This window comes from Gymnodraco acuticeps, unplaced genomic scaffold, assembly GCF_902827175.1.
Source record: "Gymnodraco acuticeps unplaced genomic scaffold, fGymAcu1.1, whole genome shotgun sequence".
Classification (NCBI taxonomy): domain Eukaryota; kingdom Metazoa; phylum Chordata; class Actinopteri; order Perciformes; family Bathydraconidae; genus Gymnodraco; species Gymnodraco acuticeps.
In genome coordinates, this window is record NW_022989985.1 from 181,491 (window position 1) to 194,227 (window position 12,737).

The 12,737-nt window shown below is 40.5% G+C and overlaps 2 protein-coding genes across 7 annotated transcripts in view; one reads left to right on the forward strand and one right to left on the reverse strand.

Annotated features, from left to right (window-relative positions):
* Positions 1 to 10,046, reverse strand: wdr31 (WD repeat domain 31). 6 transcript variants are annotated; one of them, XM_034212628.1, is made up of 11 exons: positions 9,968 to 10,046; positions 6,300 to 6,371; positions 4,811 to 4,881; positions 4,184 to 4,316; positions 3,682 to 3,756; positions 3,444 to 3,588; positions 2,990 to 3,090; positions 2,725 to 2,792; positions 2,064 to 2,205; positions 1,515 to 1,677; positions 1 to 1,422 (listed from the first exon to the last, which is right to left on the reverse strand). In XM_034212628.1, exons 3-11 carry the CDS (start codon positions 4,855 to 4,857, stop codon positions 1,220 to 1,222), a joined length of 1,077 nt encoding a protein of 358 aa, XP_034068519.1. In that variant the 5' UTR covers positions 4,858 to 4,881; positions 6,300 to 6,371; positions 9,968 to 10,046; the 3' UTR covers positions 1 to 1,219. The 6 variants fall into 6 exon arrangements, with proteins under 6 accessions (XP_034068519.1, XP_034068520.1, XP_034068516.1 ...); XM_034212629.1 differs by lacking the exon at positions 9,968 to 10,046 and adding an exon at positions 8,045 to 8,125; XM_034212625.1 differs by lacking the exons at positions 6,300 to 6,371; positions 9,968 to 10,046 and adding an exon at positions 5,155 to 5,278 and having other exon boundaries at positions 1 to 1,014; positions 1,196 to 1,422.
* LOC117543949 (guanine nucleotide-binding protein G(q) subunit alpha) overlaps positions 8,005 to 12,737 on the forward strand; it is a 23,311-nt gene continuing 18,578 nt past the window's right edge. The window contains exon 1 of the mRNA XM_034212630.1: positions 8,005 to 9,096. Within this exon, the coding sequence (XP_034068521.1) occupies positions 8,961 to 9,096 (136 nt within the window). The 5' untranslated portion in view covers positions 8,005 to 8,960. The remainder of the gene's footprint in view (positions 9,097 to 12,737) is intronic.

Genomic DNA, 12,737 nt, shown 5'->3' on the forward strand with positions numbered 1-12,737 from the left:
TTTACTCATCAGACATACAATTATTTATTAATTGCTTCATGATAGTGTATCAAACACAGACAGATGAAATTAACTGGTGTTGAGAGTGACAGACACCTAAACAGAACATTCTCACAAAAGGAATGCCCTTTGGTTTCTCACTGCTTGTAATGATCAGTTTTTTTGAAAAATTATTAGCCTGGATCTCCACAAACAAAAAAGGAAAATTATAAGTATCTATATTACATTTGCACTTCAAATGCAAGTGTTTAAACTTGTACTCATTTTCTGACAATAATCAGTAAAGGTAGGAATGTAATGTCCAATTTACTTAAGGCTGCTAATATTAACATTAGCATGTGCTGGCTGAACAATAGCAAGTCTGGATTGCTCATTATTACAAAGTAGTTCAACATCTGTCATTAATATCACAGTAGAGACACCATATTAAAAGCAGAATGACTGGTACCACGTTTAATGTTAACAGGTTGCAGAGAAGCTTGCTTTTGTATTTGCAATATATTTGATTCCCATTTATTCATTAAAACAATACTTAGCTATAAAGTGGATCACTAAAAAATATAACAATCTGTAAACAAACCTAATTTCTTAACAGTCTTGTGTTGTAGGGAGGCATTTGGTCTATTAGGTTAATGCTATGGTACAACAAAATAATTATCAACATACACATGTCCCACATTATTCTGTTTTGGAGATAATTATAACTTAACACAGTGATTGACTAACAAGACTGCTAGTCTGATTGCACGTACTAAAGAAGTAATACCTGACCAAATAGTTGTTTTTTTGGCTCTTTTTCTTTATGGATTGCTTCCACTTTTTTACACCACTACTTCTGCATCAAGATATCCTCCAGACATATTCAGCACCACCAATAAAATCCGTACAACCTGTCCATGAAGCATCTTGTCAGATCCACCTTGCTGAAGAAGGGTATAAACTGAGAGTAATCCCCCATCTTTCAGATTGTGTAGAAGAAGGCAGCAATCCCAGCATGGCCTCCACGGGGCTTTGCTGGACAAAAGGTGCATACACGACATCATCATCATCATCATCATCATCATGTACTCCTCTACTCAATGGCATCCTCTGTCAATCTTCACTGTATGGCAGTCTCGTAAAGCAAAACATGCCTACAGAAAAATATGTCAAATTGTAAAAAAAGAGAACGGCCATATCCAGTGATACCGCTTACTTTGCACAGGTCAGGATTGAGCTCTCAGAAGCGCGCCACAACTTTCACGTCCAGTTCACCGGCTCCACCTGAACTTGCCCCAGAATCCTGATCCATGCTTAATCCGTTGCCCAGCTGGATGTGATGGAGGCCGTTGTTGAAGCTGGCACACAGCAGATTGGCAGAGTCGGTGGGAGCGAGACAAACCAGTGGACCAGCGCCATCCAGATGCAACGTCCCTAAACACACTGAGCAGAGAACGGAGGAACAGTGTCAGAGACCATGTGTGCTTGTTTTTGTTTGTATATCAATGTCGTGTCCATGCATAAGTAGATGTTACCTGCTGTGTTTTGATCCCAGACCTTGACAGAGCTGTCATGTGAGGATGTTGCTACCTGAGGTGAGCCCCCAGGAGGTGTAGGCAGGAACATACAGCAGGCGGTGGTCTGGAGGTGACCCCTGTACTCCACCACCTTACAGCCGGGCTGGCGCAGGTCCCAGAGCTAATAACACAGACACAACTCCACTGAGAACAAAGGACTGTCAGCAGTTTTAAAAAACGATCTAAATAAGACAGTAGATTCATTGGAGATTGTCAACTTTCAACTTAGAATTTTATTGGGGTGAAGAATGATTTGAAATAGGTTATTTTTTCTATTGCTAACACACCAAAAAAAGCAATAATACACAATTATTGAAACAGCTACTGGAGAGAGCCAAGACGTTATCCCAAAAGAAATGCAGTGGAATGACCTGAAGGAGGAAAAATGGTCCAAAATTAATCATACCTGAAAATTGTTCAGGTATGATCTGGTTCTACCGAAGCGTTATTATACTGCAGAAGGAGGTTTTACCAGTTATTAAATCCAAAGGTTCACACTGGTCTCACCGTGGCTTCACAGCCCTGCCCTCCGAAGCCGTTGCTGCTGGACACCAAGTAGTGTCCATTTGGAGACACGTCACAGTGGGTCTGGATGTATTGCTTGGCAGGAAAAGTGTTGGTCACCTGCCATGCACGGCTATCCCACACTCTGTGCACACACAAAAACAAACACAATATTTGTTTGCATCATAACTTATTGAATTAATACAGAGACAAAATTCAATCAAATAATGCCAATTGCAAGGTGATGAAGTGGACTTCATGTCAAGTATATACTGCTTAAATACATTGCAGGCTCTATCCAACTCATTGAATGAGAAAGAGAATGTGTGTCTATTGTGGCACGATCTGATGATAACTGTATTTATAAAAAGAGAAAACACGTCTTCTATTTACATCTGTATAATTATGACATCTTAGTATTACAGTTTACAATGCCTAGCGTCTCCTCACAAACAGTGGTCTTCATGAGGTGATGTCAGGGGTTTAAGGAGGTTAAGTGTAAGACAGTTATACAAGTAGATATTGTGACCTTTTAGTGAATAATTGTAGTGTATTACATCACCATTTGCAAACAAAGTGGATTTCTAATGAATGATCTTCCCATGCAGCAGATGGCATATTTTCTTCTACAGTAATATAGTTGCAGTAGCAAGTCTTTCTGTACCTTATGATCTTATCCTCAGAGGTCTGGACTACAGAGGAGCTGCCTGGTACCCAGCAAACATGAGTCACCTGGCCAGAGGAGAGAGGACAATGGAAAAGTGTAAAGCCTGCAGGGCATGAAGTCAGGAGGAACAGTCAGATTGAATAGCTTTTTGATTAGATTCTTCTTCTGTCATGTTCAGGTACACACCTCAGGGGATCCAGTGTGCTTGAAACAATTCATAGTACATGGTTATGTGCACAAAAGCACATACTGTTTTTCTCACCAGGTTTCTAGAAACGTTCTGTCTCTGTTCACATTTTGCAGATTCTATATCCCACAGGCACATCCAGTTGTCACGGGAACCAGTACACAGCTTTCTCCCTTCTACAAACCAATAAAAAACACAATTCAATTTGATCAGTGCAGATCAGAAAAGGAAGACTAGAGTTACAAAGTTGCAATCTACATCAACATCTGACCAAAATGTCATCACTTCCATCATTTTATTCAATTATACATTTCTGTAAAAGTTACATAATAAGCATATGCTCTTTTGAGTTATGGTCAAAGTGTTTTATGAGCTCACAGGCACTTACACTTTGACCATCAGTTACTCCTTAAGACCACATTTGAAGAAATGTCTTTGAAACTTTACTCAGATATCGCATTTACGAGTAAAAGGCAGACCAAGGGACAGACAAAAGCATGTGTGTGTGTGTGTGTGTGTGTGTTCGTACCAGGACTGATAGCTAGTCCATTGACCACCAACTCATGCCCACAAAATTCCTGGATAGGTTCGTCCCCCTGGTTTAGGTCCCACATCAGGACAGTCTTGTCCCGTGAGGCACTAAAGATCCATGTGCTGCCTGGATAACACACCACCTGGCAGATAGAGGGAGGCAGAGTCAAGATGTGTCACAGTTCTGAACAGCGTCACACCTTTATCAGCTTGTGCACACATAGTATTGACGTTACCTTGGTAACCTCTCGGTTGTGACCCTGAAAGGTCTGACACATCCGGCCTTGCTTCCAGTCATACACCACCACAGCCTACAGGAGCAGACACACACAGACATATTGGCACACAAGAATCACATGATTTTCCACATCATGTTAAATGGCTACATTTAAGAGAGTTTCTATCCAAAGTACGTCACAAGTTTCACAACGTCATATACCCCTTTGAGCCACACCAAATACAAAAGCTAGCAGACTGGCCTGACCATCAGGAGCAATTTGTGCTTCAACATGGAGTAGGACGGGATAACACTGACAACCTTGTGATCCATGACACTGATTACCATCTTAATAAAAATGTGAACGGTGCATTTCCAGTTGTTTTAGGAATCAGTCATTATAATTATCTTTAAACTGGTACACTGGTTTATTTATTACCCTGAAGTCTGAATAAAGACATCACCAACTTTGTATTATTTGGGTACATTGTTTGTATTATCTAGTACATAGAATAATGTACCTGGTCACTTCCACCGGAAACACAGAGCTCTGGGCTCAGATTGGTGACGGTGTTGGTGGACCCTTTATGGGCAGGTTCGTACTGCACCACCTTGCTGTCAAAGGTAGTTTCTGACTTCTCCACCTGAGTTGTCCTGCACATAAAACACCAATAGAATAAGGGAATCACAAATGTTTTATAATTATATATATATATATATATATATATATATATATATATATATATATATATATATATATATATATTCAGCCACAATTCTTAGCTTGTGGCATCTCTATCTCTATTATAATCATTAGGTTCCTTTACAACCTGCACTGCTAAAACCCATCTGCTTAAGAAGAATTATTGAGATGATTGCAATGACCACATTTGTTAATGACATGTCCCACGTAAACACATACGTATAATGTAATACACTGTGTGCACTAGTATCCTCTTGATATAGCACATTATAAAACGTAGCTTCTTGGTAATCATACCCACTACCAAAAAGATGAGTAAACTTTACAGACAGCAACATATTTCCAAAGAATGTATGTAGGTATGTACAGAAACTCTGGTTCTAATTAGTATGTAGTATACAGTACAATTACACAGAACCTTTTTATAATAGTTCACACGTCTCACCTGTAGATCTCCGACCTCTTGCGAAACTTGCTCTGTAGTTTGCCCATGTCTGCTAGGAACCTACAGCCACACTGATCCACAGAAATAAATACTATCAAAGTAGAACAAACATCATGATTTAACCTTAGCTGGACTAAAGAAAGTGGTGATGATTTGGGGCAATGGATCAAACCACACAGACACATCAAGATCAAACTTCAAGTGTACCATTGCTATGGCTAAAATCATATAGTATTTAAGTTCGAAACTTCAATGCTTAGACAAGGGTATTGCTTGCTTCACATGCACTGTAGGCCAATCAATTATGTAAAACGACTTAAGACTCAAGCACATAAATCACACACCCAAATGTAGAAATAAACAGCCTCTTTCTGAGAATTGTATTGCATAAAAGTGAGACGAACCAAACACTACTTTCTTTCACAGAAAGACACGCACAGCTAAACTAAGCTCCTTCTTCGTTATCCTGGCGTACTGCTCAAACAATCGACAGGAAGGAGAGGGCTCAAATCCTATTAGAGCCGCATCATTACTGTCACAAGGAATTAGTCGCTCGAAAACACCTGCTGTAAACTGTGCTGGCAAACATTACGTCACAACTACGATTTTAACCGTAATTACTTATGGTGAAATTGTTAATGGCTCGTCATTGTAACGTCCCAAAATCCTGCAGATGAGTTACTTAAGATTTCTTACCTGGCAGGTGTGGTCGCTGTGTGTTGCTGAGGCTGTGTGGCTATCTCGCTAGCATGCTAACTAATCTTTATCAGTCATGCCAAGACAGATTAAAGTACTAGCAGCAACCGAAAGTGTCTATGCAAACGTTAGCACGATTTAAAGTGGTTGTCGCAACAACCCAGAAGCATGTACCATAGACTGCCATGACAGTAAATTGACCTAACACCGTGGGAAAGTACAGTCTTTTAACTACAACAGACCCATCCCTCTCTCCGTAGCGACCGTAGAGCAGCGACGCTTTGCTCGTATCTAGGCGAGGGCTTGATCACGTGACACGGGGCAGGAAGTCACCGAAAGCGGTCCCTTACAAAATAAAAGTCTGATTTACCTTGCAATACATGTGCACATTTTTGCTGGCCATGTTTCCCAGGTGAAATAACTCATGTGCACACCACACTATTTATAATTACTCTTTGTACATCCGTTGGTACTTTCACATAGCATTGTCTCCAATAATATAAATTAAACACATTCACAAATGAGAACCAGTGAGTACAAAATACAATTTGTTTTCAAAAACAGTATGACCCATTTCAAAGTTCATGCAATCATCAGTTGCAACAACTAGGGAGGGACACATGAGGCTCAACCAACAAAATGTGACATTTAAAATGTGCAGGGTTTTATGGTTGATGACAAATAAACTGGGATGATACCATTTTCAGCTAACATAATACATTAGTTTAACTGGAATATTTACTTTTACCACGATTATGACAGTAGGCTACACGACAGATTAAATGTTACTGACCTGTGGCTGGTTTCCCCTCTACAGAGCTTGTTGGTTGACTTTCATTACCGGCAGGTCGAATGACTCCCCAAACTAGAAATATGGGACAAATTAGGCAGGTCCCAGGACAGCTAACATTAATTGCGCACAAATAGTTTTCTTCATGTAACATTTTCATGTACTTCATTGTGGCTCAGATCTATCTATCTAATAAAAGCTATTGAAGACAATCGCTTGCAATTCACTATTAAGGGTCTCTGGCTTGATGATGATTTACCTTACCTTACCCATAGCCTACTGTCACCCTGACAGAGGAAATGTACGATGTCATACGATAAGTCAGGGCCTGACTTATCGTATATGACATCGTACATTTCCTCTGTGGGACAAATAAAGGTATTCTGATTCTGCTCTGACTTGCAAAGATGTATGTCACACACTAATGAAAGCACTGAGAGTATGCAGTAGTAATGTTTATCGTTGTGGTGCAGTTCCGAACAATCTTGAACTTTGCCCTGCATGGCCATCTGTATTTTAGACTTAGCAAAGCAGTGCTTAAATGATTTGAATTTGATGCAGCATTACAGAAGGAACACAGCATGTGACAGATCTGTCACAAAACAAAGCTGGCAAAACAAAGCTGGCACGTTTTCAGGCAGGCCTAAAAAATAAAAAGCTTTTAAACCAAAACTGGCCTGAAAAGAAGGTCAACACTAGTCGTGGTTCTGGACATTAATATGACCGGGATCCAAAGTACAAATTAAGTATGTTACTTGGGACCCAGACTTATTACTGTTTTGATTAGTTTGGCACTGAGAAGTCCCCTGAAAGCCCAGGAGCCACTTAAAGCCCACAAACTAAACAACTCACACAATAGTGTTGTGTTATAATATGATTGACTGACAATGAGTGGATAATGATATCCAATTATTGAGTTGTGGAAAAGGCAGAAGTAAAAAGGACACTGATTTACTGATAACACCAATGGCTCAGGCTGGCAACAGAGGAGATGATCATAATGGAACAACTGTGGATATGTGATATGGCCTCCAACATCCATCTATCCATTCATCCACTTATAATTTCATCAATTATGTGTGGGCCTTTTGTTAGAATAATGTGACTAACAACTGTAACAGTGTTACTATCCAGTTGGTTAAAGGCATAATGCACAGAGGATATCATTATCTTATTTGATTGTTTTATGACTATAGGCCTACTTACATATGTATTTATAAGGTACATTAGGTATCTCTCCTGCACAATGTTCAAGCGTTTCTTTTCCGTCTGTCTTTATGTTCATGAAATTGTAAGATATAAAGGTTGGAAAGGATGTAATGAGCATTAAAGCAACTGCTCTGCAATAAAAAGCCAATTTACTAAATGTAACCATAAACTGATTTTATTGAGATAAATACTTTTTATTTTGAGGCTATCTTCATAAAGTCAATCCAAAACAATAATAACACACAAATAGATGAAGGAATATTTACAGGCTTGCATACAGGTGTATTTGTAATTGTCACCACGATGCTATTTTAACTCCACTAAGTGTTAACCTCGCAATGGGAAACAGTTGAATTTGTTGTACAAATTAATCGTCATATTTAAGAACATCTACAGTCTATATGGGGACTGTGACGACTCCACTAAGTCAGCACAACAACTGAGTTGTGTCCACTATTACACCCACGCCCATAGAGAAAAGGGTTCAGCTTCTCCACTCATACACATGTTCTCTTCCACAGATTGGGGTGTATAAATACTTGTGTGGCGTTTGTTTGACGTGACACTCCCCCCTTGTCGAGAGGCCGACGTCACCCTGCCAGCGGAGGAGTGGATGGCCTCTGTAATAAAAACACATGAAGAGAATTGAGGAAAAGGGGAAGATTGGCCGGGGGAAAGGCAACAACACGGCGGTTTTCGCTTTCTTCACCATTCTGATGAGCCATGGACGTGAACGCCTCTTAAAACAGACGGGATATATGCTGCTCGCGGCATCGACAGTTCCGGCTGAAATGCCATGTTATGTGTGGCTTTCATGGTTTTTTTGAGCAGACAGCGAGAGATAACTGTACTGTATCCCAGCCTAGCGGATTGGAGTGAAAGTCCGCCATATTCTGCTTTACCACGCCCGGGAGTCGAGCCGTTGGAAAATTAAACGGACAGCTTTATTCATGTGTTTTCCCCGTTGCTTTCACCCACGGACGATTACTTGAACACATTGGTTTTGTTGATTGAAAAATAAGACTTTGAAGAGAGGTGGCAGGGCACGGATGGCAATGCTTAACGAGATCACACCGAGCAGTATTGAGGATGTGTCTTAAAATGATCTGTTGATCATATTGAGAAGGAAAAGCCGATTACACCAATTAAGATTGAACAGATATTCAACCCAACCTGCTTTGGACACTATTTTGAAGCTCACGGGAAGCCCAGAAAGCGAACCGAAACGGGGTGTCAATAATTTCTAAACTATAACAATTTCCTTTCAACCACAATCTGTGCGCTTTTCGGGCTCATTATAAGGGCGTCCACGCGTTATTCACCACACGCAGGCCTGTATAAGGACGTTATTTGGGGATCACAGGCCTCTGCTTTTTAAATTTTTTACACCGACGCATTTGAAATCTGAATGAATCAGTAAGAGGGAAAAGTGCGTGTTTGAAAAAAGGAGAGAGAATGACACTGGAATCCATAATGGCGTGTTGCCTCAGCGAGGAGGGGAAGGAAGCCAGGCGGATCAACGACGAGATCGAGAGGCAGCTCCGCCGGGACAAGAGGGACGCACGCCGGGAGCTGAAACTGTTGCTTCTCGGTAAGCTCGGAGGGGATAAACAAGGGGAGGGAGGGGAGTGGGGAGAGAGATGCAAAGCCCAAATTCCTCTCACCAAAATACCTCTGTCTGGTAGGGGGGTGGGCCGTGGGGGTCTAATAATGGGTCTTCCCACCTGAGTGAAGTTGGGTGTTGAAATACCTCGGTGTTGTGAGTCGAGTGCACAGATTGGCAGTTCAGCAGAGGGAGGAGATGCTGCCCAGCCAGGCCTGTAGGGTTCTCAGCATAAAACCAGCTGATTTGAATAACTGTGACCGGCTAGGAAACAAATGTGTCTACCATGTATGGAGTCAGATTTGGGTCAATATTCTAGCGCGAATATTGACCCAAATCTGACTCCATACCATGGGCCTCACACTCTTACCTCTCAATGCATTCACTGGCCTGACAGCCACCTGTGCAGCCAGGCCTCCAGGGCCCCTCCAGGTGGTGTGCATGCAAGTGTGTCAAACATGGCAGGGCCAAAGTCTAGCGTTTTATTGGGAGTAATCAAGGCAGTGTTGCAGCTTAACACCTAACCCTGGCAGTGATTTTATCACAGGTGCAAGTGTACGGAGCAAGGTCGACATCTTATAAATATAACAAGAGGCTTGTGTGATGGTATGCTCATGCACCCACCTTCTTATACATGATGCATTTGAATGAATCTCAAATTAATTGAATCACCATTCAAAATCATGCAACTGTAGCAGAGACACACAAGTTTGAAACGTCTTGGTGTGCCATAAACGTCTTATCTTATGGTAACCATGCATTTCTACAGTGTAGACTTGTGATATGGGGCGGCTGTTAATAATGCCGAGAAGTATTAGTCATATTGGAGACAGTTGAGGAAAACAAGTCATCTACTCACCATCCAGTTTTAAATTAGATTTGCAACGAAAAGCCCATTAGTTGTGATGACTGTGGTTGTTGAGAGCGGTGCGAGAAACCTCTCTTCCTGTTCCTCCTATTCCCTCTGAAAATGCATTGAGGAGAAGTGGAACAGGCTAGCATTTAACCTCACATTACCCAGGCTACTTTCTGAAGAAGACGTGCAAGGCTTTTGCCTCGTTAGGCATGTTTTAGCATAGGTTTGCCCTCCTGTTAGTATGTATGCAACGATAAAATGAATCCCTCTTAACAGGGTTTGAAGGAGCTGCTGACAAATAATTGAGTTGTTGTTTTCACCTAATCTCTTTAAATTCCCAGTAATTAGTCTATTACGCAAACAGCCAATGACCTCAACCAAAGAGTATGAAAGTTTGAGGATGAAACTATAGTTCTCATAAGACATATGTTTTTTATTCAATGACAAATCATTATTCTCCTGATACAAAACATTTGATGGCTCAGACCAAATTAATAAGGATTCTTAATCAGTATGTATTTTTTATATATTTTTTGGATGTTAAAGTTGCTTATATTTCAGCTTATTCCAATACATTTTGAATATTGAGCAGAGTAAATGGTTTCCAGTAATGATGAACCGTATGCGTGATGTCACACCAACGCTCGTGTCTGAGCTCTTAAAACAATTATGACCACTGTAGTGGCAATTTCTTATGTTACCTTATATGCTAAAACCAAATGCTTATAAAAGCATTGTCTAACACTACTGTACCATTTCTTCATATGTGCTGTTTTCTCTGCATACTCTAATGAGGGTTATTATTCTCAAGCGCTTCAAGGCCACAGAGCTGATTTGGCAGACTGTTGAAACTACTCCTCTTCACACTAAGTTTGAACTTCCATATTCTGATAACCGTTATACTTTCTATAGCTCAAGGACACCTGTGTCTAATAGCGAAATTAGACATCCGTGTGAAAGCAGATTTCTGAGGCGTTCCGCCATGCTACACAAAACTTTGTCTGCCCGCCCTATCTTGTAAGCTTTGCTATTCTGTGACTATTGCGCACACTTCTGCAAACTATCCTACACTCTGTGAGACCTGTACCTTTTTGAAGCTTCAAATAAATAACCAACAAGACAACACTGCTTGCTTTCACCAGTTTATTATTGATTACTCTCATTGTACATCTTTAAAATATCCACGACACCACCCCCTCCCAGTAGTTAATCAGAAGAAATTATGCTTGCTCTTTATGGCTCCATTAACCCATATGCTGTATTGTGGGTTTTCAAACTCACTAATTGCTTAAAGCCTCCTGGGATCCAGCACAAATCTCTGCCGTCACTTTCAGAAGTTTTCAATTTCTTAACTTTTTAAACATTACAAGCCTGTTATCCAGCCTCCCTGTGCACCAATATATATTGAGGCATTGTATAATAGTAATGGAGTTGTATTGAAACTGTCACTTGTCACTCAGTTAAGTTGTCAAAACTAGTGACTGAGTGGAAGAGTTGCTGAAGCAAGAGGAGAGAGTGTTTAATAGTGTAGAGCTTTCCAAGGCAAGGCAAGGCAAGGCAAGGCAAGGCAAGGCAAGGCAAGTTTATTTATATAGCACTTTTCAACACAAGGCAATTCAAAGTGCCAAGAGAAACACCTGTTCATGAGTCAGAGATAATACATTCACTAACAAAGGTGATTTAGGAAAAGTCCAGCTAACATTAATTGTCCACTAAAGAAGAATGAGGCAGGGCATCTCGATAAGAGCCAACTGAAAATGATCCCTACCAGGAATATATGAACATTACATTACACATTAATTGAAAATGAAACCACTCATAATCTTTTTTACAAAGAAATAAAACAAAAGTGTTTTTTCCACCTGTTAATGCTCAAGGCTTCATGTAAATCAACAAGGCTAACAACTTTTCCACACAATGCACACTTAAAAAGTGAGAAAAATAACGTAACTCAGTGGTACCAAAACTGCCGAACAAAACCAAAATCGTTGTCTGGAATGAGTTGAACCGACCTTTTTCACAGCGGACATCTTGACTTAAGGCCAGCAAGAATAAGGTTATCCAGAATTATCCAGTAAATGCTGAATAAAAAAAAAAGCTTTCAAAAGCATGCATGACAACAAAAGTTATTGAACCACTGCCACAGAACATTTGAGTAAACCAAACGCACTTCCAGCAAAACTGTTCCTGAACAGCAGCCAGAGCAGTAACCGAAATATGGGCACACCTCCAAACAAAGTTTCAATTTGTCAGATTAAAGTGCTGCATATAACATCAAGAGCCAGATAAGATCTTTAATACATTTGTGTCAGAGAAATGAGACTGCTGTTGGGACAGATCCTCCCACATTTAGAATTTTCTTTAGGACAAAAGTCTGCACAAGTGAACTCACTTATTTTCCAATTGAGGCTACACTGGAGGCGGAGCGGACAATGCTTAGAGGGCACTTGACTAGTTGTTGAGATAAAGAAGAGCACTTCTCCTTTACTTTACAAACCATCGAAAATGTACCGGCGATAAGGACATTCAGCTTGACCTTGTTTGTTATGGTGAAAATGATAAATACCACTAGACTTAGACTGTTGTATTGTCTTGACACTTTTAGTAAAGTTACTCTTTTAAATGACATTAGGTCTGAAGAGATGTAAACTGACGGTGAAGAAGGTAGAAAGGCTCCATTGCAGTAGCTGAGATTCCAAACCTTTGCAGTAATGGGAAGTTCAAGATGAATGGGGAAGAGAGTAAAGCAGCAGCATGAGAATGGTGACATAGT

Excerpts from the sequence above, each read along its gene's own strand:
- wdr31 (XM_034212625.1), bottom strand. The coding sequence starts at position 5,199 with ATGCAATACAATTCTCAGAAAGAGGCTGTTTATTTCTACATTTGG. Across the intron at positions 3,589-3,681 it reads ACAACCGAGAGGTTACCAAG|GTGGTGTGTTATCCAGGCAG; the intron begins GTAACGTCAATA and ends TCTATCTGCCAG. Across the intron at positions 3,091-3,443 it reads TGGACTAGCTATCAGTCCTG|AAGGGAGAAAGCTGTGTACT; the intron begins GTACGAACACAC and ends ATTGGTTTGTAG.